Here is a 20,399-nt window from a genome sequence, read left to right on the forward strand (position 1 = left end):
AACAGATGAAAGATACAGAAATACATGAGCTCAACAGTGTTTTTATTTCTCATTGGAGAAAATACTGTTTCAGACATTTTTTGTTTGGTACTATTAGCTTTTCACAGGCTTTAAAAAACACATTTCTTATTTACTCTGCGTACATGAGCTAAGAGACTACGTAATATTTGATTCTATAATGTTCTCTCACTGTAGACCACTAAGGAACAATTGCATTAAAGCAATGCTTTCTGAACAATATAGAGCTCTACAGAGCTGTTAAATTAAACCTTCTCAAGTACTATTAAATAACTTTTCCATAACCACTCCAAATAAATTAAAATGACATGTACAAAGTTTATCAATTTACATTTCAGATTTTAAAAACACATCTGTGCATATTTTCTACATACATGCATTTATATTTACACAGTGCTCTCCACACACAATTACAAGCTTGTCGACACAGACATCCTTTCTTTAAAATAAGCGGGCACGTATTAACTTAAAAAGGACACAAAATAAGTGCTGGATGTTAGTGCCAAAAAAAATAAAAATAAAAATGAATAGCATTAAGTGGCATCTCACAGTAGATAAAAACAGCTATGGTAGTCAAACACCAGACGTTTTAGAAAAGACACCAGACCTGATAAATACGAAAAGCATATATGGTCACGCTAGAATGATTAACCAGCAAATCTAAGGGCAATAGGACTTTTTTTGTGCACGTGCATGTACTCAATCCAGAAATGTATCCAAGTAAACTGTTACAAAATGCTTTCTAGCACAAAGTTCCTGAGTCATACTGCCCAAACACCCTGGTGCATTGGCAACATAAGTGATACTACCATCACATCACATTCAATAAAACTGCCGAAAATGGAATGAGTGGCAAAACATTTTCAACAAAGAAATAAGTGCAATTAGAACAACTGAATTTAAAACATTCTTGGTTGAATGAGTAGGTTAAAAGTTAATAAATCCAGCTTTTGATTTATAATGTGCCTTGAGTTTTGGAGGGTAGGAAAACAGGACAAAAGACAAAAAATTAGCTTATGAATCTGCCTTCCACCGATATAAAAACCAATAAACATCTGAATGTTATGAACGTACCTTCATTGGTATCAGTCAGTTTAGACATACATTTGATAGAAGTCTTTTATATAAAATTTGAGGGGTTAAAATTGGAGTTTTCCTGTACATGGCTCAGGTGTGTCATCGCCCTGTCGTACGCCATGTGCACTGACTTCCGCACGTTGGGTTTCTTGCCCTCCATCAGACGCAGTCTGTCTACAGTGTCGTCAATGCCCATGTGATGGAGCTTGTCCAATGGCAGCCACTGCCTGTTTGTAAATTAACAGCAAAACAATGACGACATGGAACAGGCTTAAAACAAGCTTGCAGGTTTGAAATATTTTTCAGGAAATGTATTTGACCTTACCAGGTTCTTTTCGTATCGAAAAACAGGACAAGAAAGAGCTTCTCCTCTGTCTCCTCCTGTCTGCGTTTACCCAGATCCAAAACGTCTGTAGGAGGAACTGGGATGGGAATGCCGTTGTGAAGAATTCCTTCCCGGGGCATGTTAGGATCGACAATCTGTTGAAAACCATCATTAGTTTAGCGTTTCACGAAGACACAGTTTAGCCTAAGCGGATCCCTATGTGATTCTTACCATTGCAGGGTATGAGGGGTACCCACGACATTTTGCCCAAACCAAGGTAAGAGGTTCCATCTCGTCGTCATTTTGAGAAGCGTCTCTGCCTACAAAAGAAAAGACTAAATCACAATTTAAAAAAATAAAACAAAACAAAGATATAGTTCCTTTATGGTCTTTGTTGCACCCACTTGTATTAGTAACTTCATTCTCCTCCTCACCAACAGGAACTTTGCTGAGTGCTGGTTTACCACGACTGCGTTTTGGAGGTGAGGAACTGCAGAAAACATTAAAAGAGAAATGTCTTTAAATCACTCCTATGTAACAGGCACCTTGAACACCTGGTATTAACATCTGTCAGGTGACACAATCTCAAGTGGTTAGTGCTAAATAGAGGTGTAAAATCCAGTCATATAACCATGTTTCCACCCATGTACTTGTGTTAAATGTTGGGATATTCAATGAAAATAAAAGAAAGGTGAATAAATGAATAAACTGAAATATATAAACTTTAAATGTATAAATTTGCAAACATTTGCAAAAACATCTGCATTTTTGCCACGTCTGGGGAAACAATATTTTTGAAATTGAAACAGTATGTCTGTAATGAGATTAAATCACAAAAGTATATTGGTGAACTTTTTTTGCACTTTATCATCATGCAGTGACACACTGGGCCTGTTTACACCTGGTCACTTCATGCGTTTTCTCTGATCAGATAGCTATCCGACCGTAAAAAGACCAGGTGTAAATGCCCTCCAAAACGCTTTCAAGACAGATTTAAATCCGATCACTCAATGTTCTAGAGGTGGTTTGAGACGCATTCCAGACGAAACTGGACAAGTCTAAATGCATCTGGTTGTTGAAGCCACATATGTAAATTTTAATCCTCCCAAAATGTTAAAAAATAAACATGTGAGAGTGTTATACCGGCTCCCGGTAGCCAGGTAATGCAGCGCTACTGCAACACACATTGTCACAGATGAGCAGCGTCTGTTATCTCTGAGTATCTCTTTTCTGCAAATGAAACTGAAAGTCGCAGATGCTCAACACACAATCATCTTCATTAGAAGTAATGAGACTAAATGATCTTACCAGTGCTGATGCCGCTCTCTCCTGTTGCAGTCTTTCATCTTGAAATTAGCTGATGATAAATAAAATGCAGCTCATATCTGTTGTTTTCGTTGACGTGAACTCCGTTAAATTTGCATTTAGCGCGAGAATTGAAGATCGGATTTATATGCGTTTTGCAGGGAGACATTTATTTGGCCAAGTGTAAATGGAACTGTTTTAACAAATCAAATAGCTATCTGATCAGTAAAAACACATGAAGTGACCAGGTGTAAACAGTGAACCTAATGACAGCACTTAAAGCACTCAGTTCAGAGTGCTGACGGCATCCATTACCTGTGTGTTGGGAAGGTGGGAGTGCAGCTTTCTGAATCTGATGAGTTGCCGCTGTGTCTCTTGAGACCATTTGTGAAGCCTAAATAAAGAGCATTAGAGCGCTTTAGCATTTTAAACACATTGCGATGGACAGCACTTAAATCACTGGTCAATAAACTTAAGTAATCCTCTTAGTGAAGATATTCCAGTACCATTCTCTTCAGGCGGAGAGTCGGCCTTTTCACCTTCGTTGTCTGAGCATGTACTCAGTCCTCTGGATCTCAGCTGGTGAGAGGATGGAGAGGGCGATTTTGGGGCTGGTGGTGCTGACAATAATTTGGCTGGTGTGGTCTGCTCTGGCGATGCATCATTTTCGGCTTTGCTGACTCCGTTTTGCAATAAAACAGGCTTGTCCTTTGTCAGTCTGGCTCCGTTTTTTGCTTTCTTGAAGAGAATTGATGTTCGACGACCCACACCCATCTTGGTTGAATCAGACAGGCTCTCTGTGGAGGAAACCCTGTTGACAGCGTCCTCCTGAGAGCTAGTATCCTCCTCTTTTGTGTGGAAGTTCTCATCTTCTTCTAAAGTCTGATCGTGATTTTCTCTCAGGCCTCTTTCTTTTCCTTTCGCCCTCTGTTTTCTGCTGCCAGGTTTATTTGACTGCGCTGGAGTGGTGGTCCGTCCCATCTCAAGGCAGAACATAGGCGGGTTTGGTGGGGAATCTCCAGGTAAAGGTGAAGAGGCTGGGCAAGTGGGTTTTTGCACTTTCTGCGATGTTGATTTTTTGGGGTCTTCAACCAAGGAAAGAAATGAATGATTAACTTAAATTTTTAGATAACTTATAAAGAAGTCTTAATTAAAAAAGTAAAAAAGAAAAAGGTAATTGTAGGACAGTTTAAAATAACAAATAGTAACCATTGTTGTTATTAACTAAAACTATTTTACAAAATTGTTCATTGAAATAAAGCTGAAATCAAATAAAATATATTAATAACAAAAAACTTGAAGTTAAACCTAACAAAAATGTTGGCAACTAAGTGAAATTTTAAGTATTAGTACCTGAAGTTGAAGTTACCTGTATTGGAGGTTATGTAATCCATCTTCTCCTCACTCTTTCCCTCTTTGCTCTTCTCCTCTTTAATTTTCCCATTCAGCAGTCTTGAGTTGCGGTCCTGGTGGCTGATCTTGTGACGGAGGCTGTTAATTTCTCTGCGCAGCAGGCGCATGCGTTTTGTACGACCTCCGCTAGTGCGCATAGATGCCACCAGATCCAGTTTGTCCAGCAGGGTTTTCAGCTGGTCCTCAGGACACATGTGCACACGATTTTCAGGGTCCAAAAGCAAGTCAACTGTAAATCATTTGATGGAAGATATTTTTTATGATTAAAATCAGGCATTGCAACAGAAGAAACTTTAAAATGACATGAGGGTGAGTTGATAATGAGAGCATTTACAGAAAGCTTAATCGCATCATTGAAAGACTGTACACTTTTTTGGGGACAGTTGGCATTGGAAAGCAGCTCACCTTCATCCCACCACGAGACTGTGGCATTGTGTGCGCTGGTCTTGTCTGGCAGGTGCATGCCTGTGCTGGGATCAAGGCCTATGCTGAGAGCCTGATGTTGGGCGTGCCTCAGGATAGCTCCGCCCACCTCTCGGAGTTGCATGGCAGCTTTGTGGAATACTGTGTCATTGGAGTTGTACCTCAGACAGTTGGATATCATGAGATTAAAATCATTCTCCAAGTCAGCCACTGATGAGTATTTATGGGCCTCCAGTTTTTCATGCATTGTAGAGAAGTCCATCGGCTCAGTCACAAACTCCAGATAATCTGGAACCTGAGAAAACATTAAAGAGGACATATGGAAAAAAGGATTTTCCTTGCACTCTTAAAATAAAAAGTTCAATCTACTATGTAGACACTCTAATATTCTCAGCGGGAAGTCCACCCAGACTATGGAAACTAAGCTGTAAAAATGGGACAAGAGTTCAGTACATGGAAATGACATACAATGAGTCTCAAACTCCGTTGTTTCCTCGTTCTTATAAAAATCTAATTTGTTTAAAAGACCTCCGAAGAACAGGCGAATCTCAACATAACACCGACTGTTACGCAACAGTCGGGATCATTAATATGTATGGCCCCAATATTTGCATATGCCAGCTCATGTTCAAGGCATTAGACAAGGGCAGGACATCTGGATGTGCACAGCTGAATCATCAGACTAGGTAAGCAAGCAAGAACAATAGCGAAAAATGGCAGATGGAGCGATAATAACTGACATCATGATATATCATGATATTTTTAATGATATTTGTAAATTGTCTTTCTAAATGTTTCGTTAGCATGTTGCTAATGTACTGTTAAATGTGGTTAAAGTTACCATCGTTTATTACTGTATTCACGGAGACAAGAGTCGTCGCTATTTTCATTTTTAAACACTTGCAGTCTGTATAATGCATAAACACAACTTCATTCTTTATAAATCTCTCCAACAGTGTGTAATGTTAGCTTTAGCCATGGAGCACTATCAAACTCATTCAGAATCAAATGTAAACATCCAAATAAACGCTGTACTTACGCGATTAGACATGCTGCATGATGAACACTTTGTAAAGATCCATTTTGAGGGTTATATTAGCTGTGTGAACTTTGTTTATACTGGTTAAGGCAAGCGCGAGCTCTGGGGGCGGGGAGCACGAGATTTAAAGGGGCCATGCAAGAAATCGGTGCATATATAATTATGGCTCAAAATAGGCAGTTAAAAAAATTTATTAAAAAAATTCTATGGGGTATTTTGAGCTGAAACTTCACAGACACATTCAGGGGACACCTTAGACTTATATTACGTCTTTTAAAAACATGTTCTATGACACACAATATCTTAAATCTTTCACATTTAAAGTTATTGGTAACACTTTACAATAAACATTGTTAACATTAGTTAAATACCCTAGATAAAATGAACTAACAAAGAACAATACTTTTACAGCATTTACTAATCTTAACTAATGTTAATCTCAACATTTACTAATACATTTTTAAGATCAATCTGTTAATATCTGTTAAAGGTTCAGTGTGTAAACATTAGCGGCATCTAGCAGTGAGGTTGCAAATCGCTCAGTCCACCGCTCACCCCTAAGCTACGGTCTGAGACAGTAGAGAGTAGCCATCAATCAATGAGGTTTCTTTACAAAGATAAGTAAATATCATTTCTTAAAGCTGCCGTCTGCGATTTTTGGCCCTCTAGCCGTTAATAAACAGAACTGCACACGTCTTGCGGGGAAACATTCTAGCCGGAGCTAATTTTCTCTGTGTATGTCTATGGCGAGTCACGCAGTTACTGTGATACTCTGCGGCGAGTCCTACCAGTCTGGTCTGAAATAGTCCGAATATAAACACTTATTATAAGTGTACCATAATGATTCAGGATAAGACAAAAACACGGTTTGGAAAATGGATTCATGTTGTATATTCTCATTAAATAATTTTTGAACACAAAAAAAGTTGCAGACTGCAGCTTTAATTTAATTATTCAGTAAAATTATATGTTGTTGCAAATATTATTGTAACTTGTTCATCATTGTGTCAGTGTTTTACTCGCTAGCTTTTTTGCATGCTAATTAGTGCAAGGTAAGAGTAGTGAAGCAGCTAGCTGTTCAAGGTGTTTAATCTGACAGCGAGATAGCGTTAATAGACACTCAGTAGAACTGTTTGTCCGTTTAGTGCTACTGTAAAAACATGGCGGTGCAAATTGCTTACAAAGCTTTAGTTATTTCCTTACTTCCTTCAAACTGACTGGTGTGGTGAAAATATGATCTATGTCTTTCTCCTGCAGCTGTTCCAATGTAGAGCGCAGAAACACCAGCGCAGGGGTGAGCTGCAGCTCCAGCGCAGCCTGCTGAAGTTTCATCTGACGAGAGAAGAGTGCCAAGTTAAATCGATTCTGTGAATTTGTAAATACCGCACGCCTGTTCTCAATAAGTGATGGTTTTCAGAGAACAGGGTTTTGAGAACGTAACAAAAGAACATTATAGACACGAGAGGATCTGTGTCACCTGTTCTCTTTTAAGTCTCTCCCTCTTTCGTATGAGCTCAATAAGAAGTCGAGCTTTTTCCAGGTCCTGTCGAAGCTTCTGCCAATACTTCAGCTCTTCCCTGACAGCCTGCAACTTTGCGTCTGGCTCTCTCTGAGAAGTAATTAAAAAAATCTGTAAATACTATGCACATACAGGCAGTCTCAAGACTTTTAACACACAACATGTGATAATAATGTCCTTTTCCTGCTCTGATTTTGGGAGAAAATCTGCAGAATTTGCAGAACATGGTTAAATGTGATACTTGTAGCTGAAAACATGATCAAATTAGCCATAATATTTATTTAACAAATGAACAAACTTGGGGCAGGGAAATGTGTGAATGATGAGTGCTGCAAATTTGTGAAAATCTGCAGTGTTTTCTTGCTGTCATAGATTCTGTGTGGGCTTTGTTATTAAGAGTTGAGTATAAGTTTTATCACACTCTTTACTGTCAAGAACAGAGTAATATGTTAAAAAGCACTAACCTGCTCGGACTTCTGAGCCTGTAGATGAGAATGGAGCCTGCGAATGAGTGGCACTCCGTTACGAAAGTGACGCTTCAGCAGCCAGTAATTGTGGAGTCTCTGCATAAACTGATTTTTCCTTTCAACAGAGACTCCTGTGCAAATCTTGTTGAGCCTATTCAAAGAATATGAAACAAGGTCAACTGTTAAATTCAACACGGAACATTCACAATTCCCATTTTTCTTCTGTAAAGGGATGAAACACTATTCAATAATCTATTTTGATTTTATCCATTAGGAATATAAACACTAAGTGTTTAATGCCAGAATGGATTGGAACTAGACCTAAAGGTGCTCGTGAGGGACCCAATTTTGAGGATTTTTTTTTTTTTTTTTTTTTTTAAAAACCAGGATGAGGAGACTGAAGGGAAAATTCCCCCTCAAAAGCATCTCGATGTATCCTAATAGTAATGCTTTCAAGTATATATTTTTTTGTTATTATTGCCATAACACTATTAATAATCAAATAATTTGTTGTTTTTGAAAGAAGTTTATTTATTTCATCAATTTTTATTTTATTTTATCAATAATAGTATTATAATAATAACTATTATTATTACAATTTTAACGTTTTTCTATTTTACTATATTTTAAAATGTAATTTATTGGTTGGTTGGTTAAATCGCCCCGTCATCTGAGCGGCATTAGTTCACAAAGAGTTTTTACACTTTAATAAAATATTGTCGCGCACCACCACTCACTGTTAACTGCGCTTGCCATTTTAAGCAGAAATATGTGGGCTGGGCTTACAGCGAGATCAAAAGACCAGACATAACCAACAAAAGACCAGACGTAAACATTTACCTAAAGGAGGGTATCTGCGGCACCAGCAGTAGGGGCACTCCTGTCTTCCGCGAGGTCCCGTTCTTCTGTGTTTTCTTCTGTTGTGTGGCTGAACCTTTTTTCCGGCCATTCTGGTTCTGCTGCAGCGGAGGGCCTAATGTGTACGACCTCTGACCTCTATTACCCCTGCCCCCGACCAACCCATTGTCTTCATCCCCCTCGGTGCCCGTGCCAGGGGGTGAGTGGTTCTCGCAATAAGCGGTTTTCTTCACAGTAAAAGTGGTGCCATGCGCGCCGGTTTCCCGCACTGGGTCGATTTTCATATAGAGACCAGCTCTCTGGGCACAAGTGACATGAAACGCCCTGTAGCAGTTTGCTTTGTGGCACTGAATAGATGCCCCCCTGCCTTTCTGTTTGCACAGGTAACAGGTGAGCTTCCATCGCGCAGGAGGGATGTTCTTTACTCCCTCCACGGGCTCCAGGAACACAGTGTTGGCAAAGCACACTTCAGGGATCCATATGGCACAGATGACATGGGCCCAACTTCCGTCGCTGGTTTGTTTGAATGCACCACCCCGATTAGGGCAGAGGACACAATCGACGGGTCGTGACGGGGACTGCAGACAGCGCCTGCACAGCCACTGGCCCTCGGGGATGTAAGGCACCCCGTAACATTCCTGGTGCACGGCGAGGTTGCAGATGTCGCAGAACAGGATGACATTGCTGTTGAGACACTCATCATCAAGGCAAACGCAACAGTAGGCATCCTCATCGATGGTGCTCTGGGACAGCGCCTGGCTGCGGGACTCCAAAATGGACTCCCGCTCAAGCCGGTCAATCAGTAACTCAAAAGTATCAGGGGGGACGGAAGCATGGCCATCGGACACACGCTTCTGATTCACCATCTCTAGCCAAGCCATGTCCTCCTCATCCATGTCATACTCAGCCTCGTTGTCCAGCTCCTCCCCTGACTTCTCCATATAGCGATAATAAGCCACAGGAAGAGGAGGGGCCTCTGAGGCCGTGAAAGTGTCCACCTTACGAAACGTAGGCTTTGGCAGGGGGATTTGTGAATGAGCGACCTGGCTTTGCAAACCATACTGAGAGCCAGATTTCTTTTTGGCTGCGTGTTTGCCATCTTTACGCTTGTTTTTAGAAACAGTTTGTTTGTTTCCCTGTCTTTGCTCGCTGTTCTCTTTGTTACTGTTGCACTCCGTCAGATCCTGAGCCAGCATTTCATCCTCGGTTACGACGGAGAGCTGGTCGTAGATGTTGATCCGGTGAAGCCTTCCCTCCAGCTCAATCTCCACCATTTTCTGAGCTTGTGCATACGTAAGTGTGTCTCTGGTCATAGAGAAGTTCAGTCTGCATGGAGAAGGTGGACAGAGTAGAGCGTCCATGTCGCCATGGCTGGATGGACCGACTTGACCCTGATCCTCTCCTCTGACCATTCCTCTGCCAAAGCCTCCAGCCCTGGACTGGCCAACTCGTTTCCTTAACTTTCTCATTGAAGTTATCCTCTATATAAATCTTAAAATATGAATGGACATAGGTACCTGTGAGAATAGAAATATATATATTACAAACATTGACCAGATATTGCTGATAAAATTCTTATGGAAAACACTCTAGGCAAAACCATTGTTTTTTCATGGACTGGGCAATTTTGAAATTTTGAAACTTCTTTCAGACTAATCGAAAGAAAACATCCCAAAATACACTTTTAAGTGTATATTTTATTACACTTTATTTAATTATGTCTGTTGATTTCAATTACAATACACATATTTAAAAACCGTTTTCTCAAAGATTTTTTGTCTTATGCACTGAGCCAGATATCTCCACTTCAATAGCAAAATTTCCAGTTTTATTCCCATTTATATTCCAAAGGTTTTTACAGAGGGGCTTGTCTAATATATATATATAAAACGCGAACTGAGATATTTTTGTTGAAATCCGATGGCTCTGTGAGGCCTGAATAGGGAGCAATGACATTTCCTCTCTCAAGATCCATAAAGGTGCTAAAAACATATTTAAATCAGTTCATCTGAGTACAGTGGTTCAATATTAATATTATAAAGTGACGAGAATATTTTTGGTGCACCAAAAAAACAAAATAATGACTTATTTAGTGATTTCAAAACACTGCTTCAGGAAGCTTTGGAGCGTTATGAATCAGTGTATCGAATCTGCTGTTTGGAGCGCCAAAGTCACGTGATTTCAGCAGTTTGACACGCGATCTGAATCATGATTCGATAAACTAATTCATTGTGCTCCGAATCTTCCTGAAGCAGTGTTTTGAAATCGGCCATCACTATATAAGTCGTTATTTTTTTATTTTGCCGCACCAAAAATATTCTAGTCGCTTTATAACATTAATATTGAACCACTGTACTCACATGAACTGATTTAAATATGTTTTTAGTACCTTTATGGGTCTTGAGAGAGGAAATGTCATTGCTCCCTATGCAGGCCTCACAGAGCCATCGGATTTCAACAAAAATATCTTAATTTGCGTTACAAAGATTAACGAAGGTCTTATGGGTGTGGAACGGCATGAGGGTGAGTAATAAATGACATTATTTTCAGTTTTGGGTGAGCTAACCCTTTAAAGACTATAAAGAGGTATCCAAAATCCTCAATGTAAAAACTCTAACATGTCAACAAAATAAAAAAATGTTTTTTTCAAATGTTGATTTCTGTTCTACAAATGTACACAAATTAGTGCATATTTAAACATAACATTTCAGAAAACTTGCAACACAAAACATTTGTAATTATACAAAGGGTAAGTATAGTGAAATCTATTAGTTAAATTTACCCTATTGTATCTTGCCTTACCATAAAAAACATCAAACCATCTTGAGGTGGTTTTAACTGTTTTAGCAATAAGCACATCTGAATAAAAACATTAACTGTCAAATGTAGCAGAGACTCCATTCCTTCATGATGTGTTTGCTATAATATAAAAAATTAAAAATAAATGCTTCATTTATGTTAATATACATCTTATAACTACTAAATAATGAGTTTCCCAAATGAACAGACACATATCTACAGTATGTACGTCGCTCCATTTGCAACGTTTTATAATAAATTTATATCAGACGAACCAATAGGATGCCGTGCTCACATCACGTGAATTATTCCAGCCAATCACCGGGCAGACCTTCAATTTTTCCTCGACCCAGTTGACGTAGTTCGGTTGCAGAGCGCTAAATACCAATCCTGAAGCGAGACAGACGAGTCAGCCATTTTAGCAGGGCTGATGGACAGTCTCAACCTCGATTGTTTTTCCTGATAACAAACTCTGACGGTGCAATATGCCTTATTTACACTTTGTCAACCAAACGACAAATAATTGCATATGACGCTATAGCTCCGTTGCATGCAATGCCGTGTGTGTATCTGCAGAGAACAAAAGCACTTGTATGTAATAAAGCGCCGTGTACAGTCAGCCAAGGCAGAGCTAGTAAATGAGCGCCTTCCAGTGCTGGAGCCATATTTGGAGAGTGCGAGCAAGCAAGCAACCGCAGCGCTACCTGCCCCCGCGACATTACTGTTTATAGAAAGCAGTGCAGAATAAATCAGCAAACTTACTCTTTTATCGATCGCTTGAAACGATAGGGAATGCCGGTCATATCCAGGGGCGACAGCGTCCTCTTCTGTAGCAAGACGGGCTTCCTCAACCCTCCATTGATGAGACTTCCTACAAAAACGTTTCTAAACAAACATCCCGGCTGTTTACACAACACTATCACCTTGACATTGTGCCCGAGTGTTTCAAATAGGCGCCTGACATTATTGCAGAGTGTATCGTGTGCATTGAACGTTGGTTTGTAATTAAATTGGCAAGAAAAATACGCCCCTTTAGAAAAAAAGGCGAATTCTCCGCGTTGGGCTTTGCACTTGGCGCGCGCATCATGCGCACTGGTCTGTCATTGGTTGAAATGATCATCGTGAGGCCACGGAGTCTCGCTACAGCCAATAGAGGCCGGGAGCGGTTAGAAAAACAACACCAGAGACTTCCCTGATATGTTTGCGCGCACAGACTCCATGTTCACAAGCTACATAAAACGCCCGCGTATTGTATGGTGTATTGTGGAAAAGAACATTTCTTAATAACAGTCGACACACAATAGCTAAAAATAATAATAATAACGATAGCCTACGTTATTATTATGTTTTAAACCATTTGATAATTTCCGTTTTCGATTGAATAGGCTATGAATATTAATGGTAGGCCTACTGTATATGCGATTTTGTCCACAACTGTCTTTTAATGGTACTGTTTATGTGATTTTTGTGCACTTTTTTAATATTATTATTATTTTGTTTATTTTTTAATGAAATAATCTTAAGTTTTAAACAATTTGAGATTTTTTCATCTTTTACGTTTTCCTCTGAATATGTGACCCTGGACCACAAAACCAGTCATAAGGGTCAGTTTACATCATCTGAAAGCTGAATAAATAAGCTTTCCATTGATGTGTGCATTGATGTAAGGATAGGACAATATTTGGCCGAGATACAACTATTTGAAAATCTGGAATCTGAGGGTGCAAATATTGAGAAAATTGCCTATAAAGTTGTCCAAATGAAGTCCTTAGCAAGGAATATTACTTACAAAAATATTTTTTTAAAATATATTTACAGTAGGAAATTTACAAAATATCTTCATGGAACATGATCTTTACTTAATATCCTAATGATTTTTGGCATAAAAGAAAAATCGATAATTTTGACCCATACAATGTTGGCTATTGCTACAAATATACCCGTGCGACTTATGACTGGTTTTGTGATCCAGGGTCATGATTTTTGTCCACTTTATTAATATTATAATTTTGTTTTGTTTGTTTTATTTAAAGAAATAATCTCAAGTTTTAAACAACTTGAAATTATATCATCCTTTTCATTTTCTATCTATAAGACTATCTTTTAATTGTATTGCATATGTGATTTTTGTCCACTTTATGCAGCTCTTGTGAGTCAAAGTATGCTTGATCATTCCCCCCCCCCCCCCCCCCCCAGATACACTAGTGTGGAAGGGCATGCAATTTATTATATTATTTATTATATTCAATATTAGGTCAGACCTAAGACATTGAAATTTGACACAAATGTCAAAATCAAAATTGCATAATTTTTCAATATCGCCTGTATCTAATATATTCTTGGAAAATATCAGATCTATAATTCATCTTGCTCTAGAATATTCTATCAACCCACTTTTCATTATAAGTGTTTGGATGACTTTCTCCACCCCCTGAAACTCATTGGCTTTTCCCAAGCCTTTAGTGGGAACCCTCTAATTCATTATTGTAAACCACACCACTGTCTTGATCAGCGTCAGTATCAGTGCAGACCCATCACAGTGGAATTTCACTGCAGACATCATGGTAAGTATGATGCGGGTGCGGTTTGATTTATAAGCCTTATAAAGTTACTGCATTGTCTTTTTGATTTGAAGTACGCTGGAAACTCTGAAAATGTCCTTGTAAATATAGTGTTTTTGCTCATGCATTATTGTCATTAACCTTAACATACTATTAATCAGCAAGAACTAATATAAAATGAGGTTAAACAAATATATGTCTTCTTAAGGAATAATTGGTTATACATGTTATGTACAATTTATGTGTTGATGTGTAGGCTAGGCTATAGGTGAGCATATGTTTTTATTTTAATATTGCATATGATTTAGCATATTTAAATATATAAATATTTGTGTTTATGTTTTAAATAAGTCTGTTTGGCTTGCAGGTCAGAATCAGCAATATGTCGGGAATTGTCTCTTTATGCATAGTATTGTTGCTGGGGTCAGAAATCGGCATAGCAGGTACCAAAGTTTGATTGTTAATATATAGATAATATATGTAATATAAAAGTTAAAAATAGCAGTTTTTTGTCTCATGTGAAATTGTTATGATGTAATGGCATCACACAGCACAATTATTTCTTGTATTACATCTTAGAATCGCATCTATTTCTCAAAGGACACAATAGAGGCATTCGTTATTTTTTTACAACATCTCGTGTAATTTCAGAAACAGCAGCTATTATGAAATCTGTGCCAACTCGCCTTGTCCTCGCCGCGTGAAGTTCTTGAATTTCACAGGCCTGTCATATGATAAATGGCTGAACAGTCAGCTAGGCACATCATCAAAGATAGTGACCACATCCTGCTTGGCACACTTCAAACCCCATTCTGACAGAGAGGAAGCCAGCCAGCTGAAACGGTTATAAGTCAATTGAAAGCCTTGAACAAGCAGAACAGTGTTTAAGACATGCCAAACTATGACAGCACGTCGAGGACCCTCTGTGTCTGTCATAAATTCAATAGGAGGAGCTGATGAGTGTCAACATCACTCTATGGTGTTGATGGAGCCCTGAGGGCTTCGTTTTACTTTAGCTTCAGATACTCTTTGACTGCTCTGACCAGGCCTTCGTGATCGAGTGTCAAAAACAGTAACTCCAATTAGTCACAGTTCAGCCCTGAAATGAGATTGTTGTCTCGCACTTCTGAGAAAGAAGAAAAACACAGCCAAACTTTGCGGGTTCCGGAAACCCGGAAGCTGCCTAAGAGGGCATCAAACGCAGCCGTGCCATTCACTCATCATTATCTCCCTGAGATTCGCAGACTGAGCGAGGATGTGGCTTTTTTGCTAAAGATGGCTGCCGAACAATAGGTTCTCTGATGACTCTGGCTAATTTAAGATGGAGCTATTTGTGACACAAATGCAGCAGGAAATCAAGACTCCCAGCCAGAGAACTGATTTGGCAGATCAATAGAGGAGCCACAGAAATCTTGGCCATGTCTTTCTGTGTCAACTTGAGGTCACTTTTGAACAAACACACTCTTGAACAGATCTAAGCTTTTCAAATGTGTTGACTCAGTAGGACGCTGTTTTGTTTATGGACTTCAATGCCTTCAAATTTCATTTAACTTTTTGTTTCAGCTGACATGCTTATTTATGTTATGGACAGAGGCCTGCGATGAGATTTTAGTTTTTTTCTATGCTACCGTTCAAAATTATGGGGTCAGTGTGGTTTGTTTTGAGAGAAATTAATACTTTTATTCAGCAAAGATGCATATTTGACACAAAAGCTGTTCTTTTGAACAGTCTGTTCACCATGCATCACAGTTTCTACAAAAATATTAAGCAGCACAACTGTTTTCAACATTGATAATAATAAGAAATGCTTCTTGAGCACCAAGTCGGCATATTAGAATGATCTCTGAAGATCATGTGACACTGAAGACTGGAGTAATGAAGCCATCATTACATGAATAAATTACATTTTAAAATGTATTAAAATAGGAAAAAAATAACAATATTTCACAGTATTACTGTTTGTGTTTTGATCACATATATGCAGCCTTGGTGAGTATAAGAAGCTTCTTTCAAAAACAAAACAAAACGTTTTAGCATACATAAATTTATTTGCATTCTTAATAAATTAATTTTAATTTTTTCATTTCAGCAAGGCAAGAACTGACAGTTACCACCATAAAGGTAAAAACTAAAACAACTATGAAATATGATATTATTTTGTATTATTTACATTAATAATAATTATATTAATAATAGATTATTTGTATTATATTAACAACTTTAATTTTTGATTTTCAGCAAGACCCCTACACAATGAGCAAGGGCTCACAGTTAGAAGGCTACTGTATGGATCTGCTCACTGAGCTGGCTAAGAAACTGGGTTTCAAATACAAAGTTCACCTGGTGAAGGACGGATCGTATGGCCGGCAGGACGAAAGTGGAAACTGGAATGGAATGATTGGGGAGGTTGTTAGAGGGGTATGTTATGCATTTTACAGAAAAATACACAATAGCATATATTGTACTGCTGCATATAAATCTAAAATCAGCATGGCAATTAAATCATCTCAATGACATTAATCCTTCTCAAGTAGTGTCAAACCTTCCATGTATTTTGTTCTCAGGAAGCCGATCTCGCCGTGGCTCCCCTCACCCTCACTGCTGCCCGCGAGAAGGCTGTGGGAATGACAAAACCTTACATGCAGACCGGAATCAGTATCCTCCTCCGCAAAGATATCGTTTCTGAGGAGGCCGGCTTTTTTGACTTCCTCTCCCCCTTCTCTGGGGAGACCTGGTTCGGCATCCTGATTGCATACTTTGTGACTGCAGTCTGCATCTGCATTGTGGGAAGGTCAGAGCAGAACACCAGAGACGCATTGAACAAGAGCACTTACTCATTTACTACACAAAACGTTCAACACAATACAATCAGTAAAACTGCTACACTGGTTTAGGATGAATAGGATTTTGTCTGAACTGAAGCTGATTTCTGCATTTGTCTCTTTAAATCAAGGTTGAGTCCATGTGAATGGAGTCAGCCGGAGACAGAGCCAAATCACTTCACACTCCTCCACAGTTTATGGTACACTGCAGGAGCCCTCAGCCTGCAAGGTAATCTTCAAAATTAATGTAATAGCAGATTTTAGGGGTCATGCACTGAAAAGCCCATAGTTCCGATTCTTCGAATGCAGAATACTACATTTTTATGATCTTTTCAATATCCCCTTTTTAATCTGGTTCCCTTTTTTTTCTCTATGCCTATTGCAAAATTTGTGGAATTTTCACCAAAATGAGTTCAGATCACATTTAGACCAAACCTCACAATTATAACTTATTGGATTTTTCATGTTGTTCTGCAGAACCTTATGGAAGATTTTCAACAATAATGATTTATTTATATTTTGAGTGGTCAGATGTGGTGGGAAATTTTCCATCAGTGTTGATTGTTTATATACTATTATAATTTTTATTCATATTTTTTATTTTATATTTTAAATATAGTTTACTTTAGGAATTTTGTTGTGCTTTTGTCATCATTTTTGTATTTATTTTTTAATATTACTATTTAAGTTTAATTTATTCTTTTTTCAGTTTTAGATTTTTATTTATTTGTATTTATTTTTAATTTTAGTGCTTAAACAAACTTCAGTTTTTCACCTAATATTTATATTTTTTTCTTTCTTTTTTAAAATTACTATTTAGGTTTAATTTATTAATTTTTTTCAGTTTTAGTTTTTATTCATTTTCAGTTGGTAATTTTAAACTTAAACTTATTTCAGTTTAACTTTTATTTATGCACCTTTAACAAAATTCCTGTCGGAGACGCTAAACAGGAAGTGAACTCTGTCTTAGAGATGCTTTGGTGTATAAACCAAAACTTATAAAATGTCATCGCCACCATACCCTTCTTAGAGAGTCTGCAAAGATTTATGCCTGTGCCTCCTTTTTGTCAAAAGAAATAAGCAATAATATACTTCTATCCTTTGAACCAACTGTCTATAAAAACAGCAATATTCATTTAACTTGCAATAACAGGAATACTCAGCATACAAGATATATTTCACTGGTGTACTTGGCCTTTTATTGCTGCCTGCAGCTATTCTTCCATCTAAATAACTTTTCAGTCTGTGATAAAGGAAGGATAACATCTTTTCCTCTCATTTGTTTTGCTTTCTGCAGGTGCAGGCCCTCACCCTAAAGCTGTGTCAGGAAGGGTTATCAGTTGTACCTGGTGGTTGTTTGCCGTCGTGCTCCTGGCCTGTTATTTTTCCAGTCTCAGTTCCTCTCAGGGATCTGACTCTGCTCCGCTCATGATTAAAGGTTTCGAGGACTTGGCTAATCAGGAAGTAATAGAATATGGAACACTTGCTGGCTCCTCCACCCTCGCCTTCTTTAAGGTCTGATCACATGAATCATATTTGCACATTTTTCTGATTAGTAAAATTCATTCTTGCCAGATGATACAGAAAGATTTCTTTACATGTTAACACGCCTTTTGAACAGAACTCAAATAACCCATCTTACCGTCGTATCTATGAGCACATGGAGCGCAGGAAGAGTTTTGTGTCCTCCATGGATGAGGGTGTCCAGAGAGCAAAGGAAGGAAATTATGCTTTCATTGGAGAATCGGTGTCCCTGGACTTGGCTGTGGCACGGCATTGTGAACTGGTCCGTGCGCATGAGGTCATCGGGATGAGAGGTTACAGCATTGTAACTCCTCTCGGTGAGACAAACTTATTTGTGCAGTTGTTTTTAATGAATGTAGTTTAAAAACTTAAAGTGCCCCTATTATGTTATTCTAAAGGTTCCTGATTTTGTTTTTGAGGGCTCCCACAATAGGTTTACATGCATCCAAGGTCAAAAAACAAATTTTCACATAATATATATCAGCATCACCTCTTTGCTTAGTGTCTGAAAGAGTTCGATTCAGTGTCTCTTAACCCCTCCTGAGAGACTACTCTGCTCTGATTGGTCAGATGGCTTAGTCTGTTGTGATTGGTCTACTGCTTACAGTGCGTGTCAGAAACGAAATGCTCATTACCATATCTAAATTTTGGCTCCGGAGGCTTCCTAAGCACTGGTATACGAACAGAAACAATGGAGTCGGTTTTACTGTATCAATTCAAGCTAGAGTTCTCATCCTCTGAAAGTACATGCAAAGTGATTTCAAAGAGCGTCTTCTCGACATGAACCAAACATTTGAGGGTCAAAGTAGGTGTTGTTCAAAGCAGACAATGAAGACTCTAGGCTGGAATTATACATATTTGTTGAAAATCTATATAGGTTCATGCAGGAAGTGACATTGGAATTGCTGACAACTCGTTTCAGGCAGTAAGACAATAACTTTGATCTTTAAAACATTTTCTAGACCTTTTACAATTTTTTAGGTGTATACTTTCTTTAAAGAGAGGCAAAAGACATCTTGATGTTTCTTGCTGCAGTTCAATCTGTAGTGAATGGTTTGATGCCTCAGTCTTCTTCTTGGAACAGGATCTCCTATGCTGAAGAACCTGAGCGTGGCCATCCTGCAGCTGAGCGAGGCTGGGGAGCTGGCGTACCTGCGCACTAAGTGGTGGGCCAGCAGCTGTATACCGGACAGTGCCAAAGCCTTGTCTCTGAGGGCCCATAGCATGAAGGGCATATTCCTGGTTCTGGCTATAGGCCTTGGGATTGGAGTGCTGCTCTCCTTGTTTGAACTCACCTCAAAGTCTCGCAGCACTGCAGGGGAGCAGAAGGCAAGTAATGCCAATATAAACACACACACTAACATCTGAATGATCTTCCGCACCAGGAAGCTCATTTACAGTTGTCTTGTTTTCATTGTTGTTAAACTTCAGCACAGATTTTAACTGTACATTAGCACATTTTGATAAGTGTTTTTCATCTTTATAAAAAAAATAAACCTGTTCTCAATCATACAGAAATCCTGCTGCACAGTTTTGACTCAGGAGCTGAGCCAGCGTTTGAGAATGACCAACACACAGGGAGAACAAGAAACCTCAGACAAGAACAAGCCATAGAAGTTTCAACAACAGCGATGTTATATGTATGTTTTACATAGCAGAACGACTTTACTGTTCATAGGTCTGTACATTATCTGGTGTTAGGTTTTATTACTATTTCCCATATTAGAAAATTATATATATTTTATACATTTTAACTGATTTAGATTACATGTACTGGATTGCAGAGTTTTTAATACATAATTTTCATTTTTTAAAACTTTTAAATCAAGCAACCTGTTTGTTTACTGAAGATGTTTGAGTGAGGCACCTTTTAATCTGAATCTTGCAGCAAAATCTCATTTAACTGTTTGTATTTTAGATAATTATCATGCATTCCAACTTAAAACAATATAGATTTTTTTAGACCATCATTATTAGTCTAAATTGTTAAATGTAAAATCTGTTTTGCTAATGAATGACAAAGATTGGAGACATCTGAAAAAATGTCTATAAAAGTTCAATATTTTATAGAAGTAAAAATGACAAGTAACATATTACAGTTGTTTTGTAATTGAAACATAAAATTATGTAAAAAAAAAAAAATCACCTCTTTACTGTCACAAAAGAGGTATTCATTCTGGCACCATGTATATTAATGAATTAATAAACTTGGACTTACACCAAAGTGTGATTGCATTATTTAACAAAAA

At 38.3% G+C, this 20,399-nt stretch overlaps 2 protein-coding genes across 6 annotated transcripts; one reads left to right on the top strand and one right to left on the bottom strand.

Moving 5' to 3' along the window:
• Positions 1-25: 25 nt before the first annotated feature.
• Positions 26-12,304, bottom strand: brpf3a (bromodomain and PHD finger containing, 3a). 5 transcript variants are annotated; one of them, XM_048173285.1, is made up of 14 exons: positions 12,006-12,303; positions 11,519-11,633; positions 8,427-9,961; positions 7,584-7,737; positions 7,078-7,209; positions 6,804-6,932; positions 4,544-4,856; positions 4,095-4,367; positions 3,232-3,810; positions 3,041-3,119; positions 1,825-1,910; positions 1,652-1,755; positions 1,421-1,575; positions 26-1,322 (listed from the first exon to the last, which is right to left on the bottom strand). In XM_048173285.1, the coding sequence occupies exons 3-14, from the start codon at positions 9,911-9,913 to the stop codon at positions 1,139-1,141; spliced, it is 3,675 nt and encodes a 1,224-aa protein (XP_048029242.1). In that variant the 5' UTR covers positions 9,914-9,961; positions 11,519-11,633; positions 12,006-12,303; the 3' UTR covers positions 26-1,138. The 5 variants fall into 5 exon arrangements, with proteins under 5 accessions (XP_048029242.1, XP_048029243.1, XP_048029239.1 ...); XM_048173286.1 differs by lacking the exon at positions 11,519-11,633 and having other exon boundaries at positions 1,652-1,740; XM_048173282.1 differs by lacking the exon at positions 11,519-11,633.
• A 1,256-nt stretch (positions 12,305-13,560) lies between these two features.
• Positions 13,561-20,374, top strand: si:dkey-183j2.10 (probable glutamate receptor). Its single transcript, XM_048171965.1, has 10 exons — positions 13,561-13,807; positions 14,172-14,247; positions 15,894-15,925; positions 16,043-16,222; positions 16,369-16,595; positions 16,758-16,855; positions 17,924-18,141; positions 18,248-18,467; positions 19,235-19,479; positions 19,666-20,374. Exons 1-10 carry the CDS (start codon positions 13,805-13,807, stop codon positions 19,762-19,764), a joined length of 1,398 nt encoding a protein of 465 aa, XP_048027922.1. The 5' UTR covers positions 13,561-13,804; the 3' UTR covers positions 19,765-20,374.
• The last annotated feature ends 25 nt before the right edge of the window (positions 20,375-20,399 follow it).

Source organism: Megalobrama amblycephala, linkage group LG21 (genome assembly GCF_018812025.1).
Source record: "Megalobrama amblycephala isolate DHTTF-2021 linkage group LG21, ASM1881202v1, whole genome shotgun sequence".
Classification (NCBI taxonomy): domain Eukaryota; kingdom Metazoa; phylum Chordata; class Actinopteri; order Cypriniformes; family Xenocyprididae; genus Megalobrama; species Megalobrama amblycephala.

What these genes read in the sequence shown, in the direction of transcription:
- si:dkey-183j2.10 (XM_048171965.1), top strand. An exon ending in CCACCCTCGCCTTCTTTAAG is followed by an intron (nt 18,142 to 18,247) that starts GTCTGATCACAT and finishes CCTTTTGAACAG; the next exon opens with AACTCAAATAACCCATCTTA. An exon ending in GCACTGCAGGGGAGCAGAAG is followed by an intron (nt 19,480 to 19,665) that starts GCAAGTAATGCC and finishes TCAATCATACAG; the next exon opens with AAATCCTGCTGCACAGTTTT.
- brpf3a (XM_048173282.1), bottom strand. Translation starts at nt 9,913, where the DNA reads ATGAGAAAGTTAAGGAAACGAGTTGGCCAGTCCAGGGCTGGAGGCTTT. An exon ending in TTACATAACCTCCAATACAG is followed by an intron (nt 3,811 to 4,094) that starts GTAACTTCAACT and finishes CCTTGGTTGAAG; the next exon opens with ACCCCAAAAAATCAACATCG. An exon ending in GAATGAAGTTACTAATACAA is followed by an intron (nt 1,756 to 1,824) that starts GTGGGTGCAACA and finishes ATTGTGATTTAG; the next exon opens with TCTTTTCTTTTGTAGGCAGA.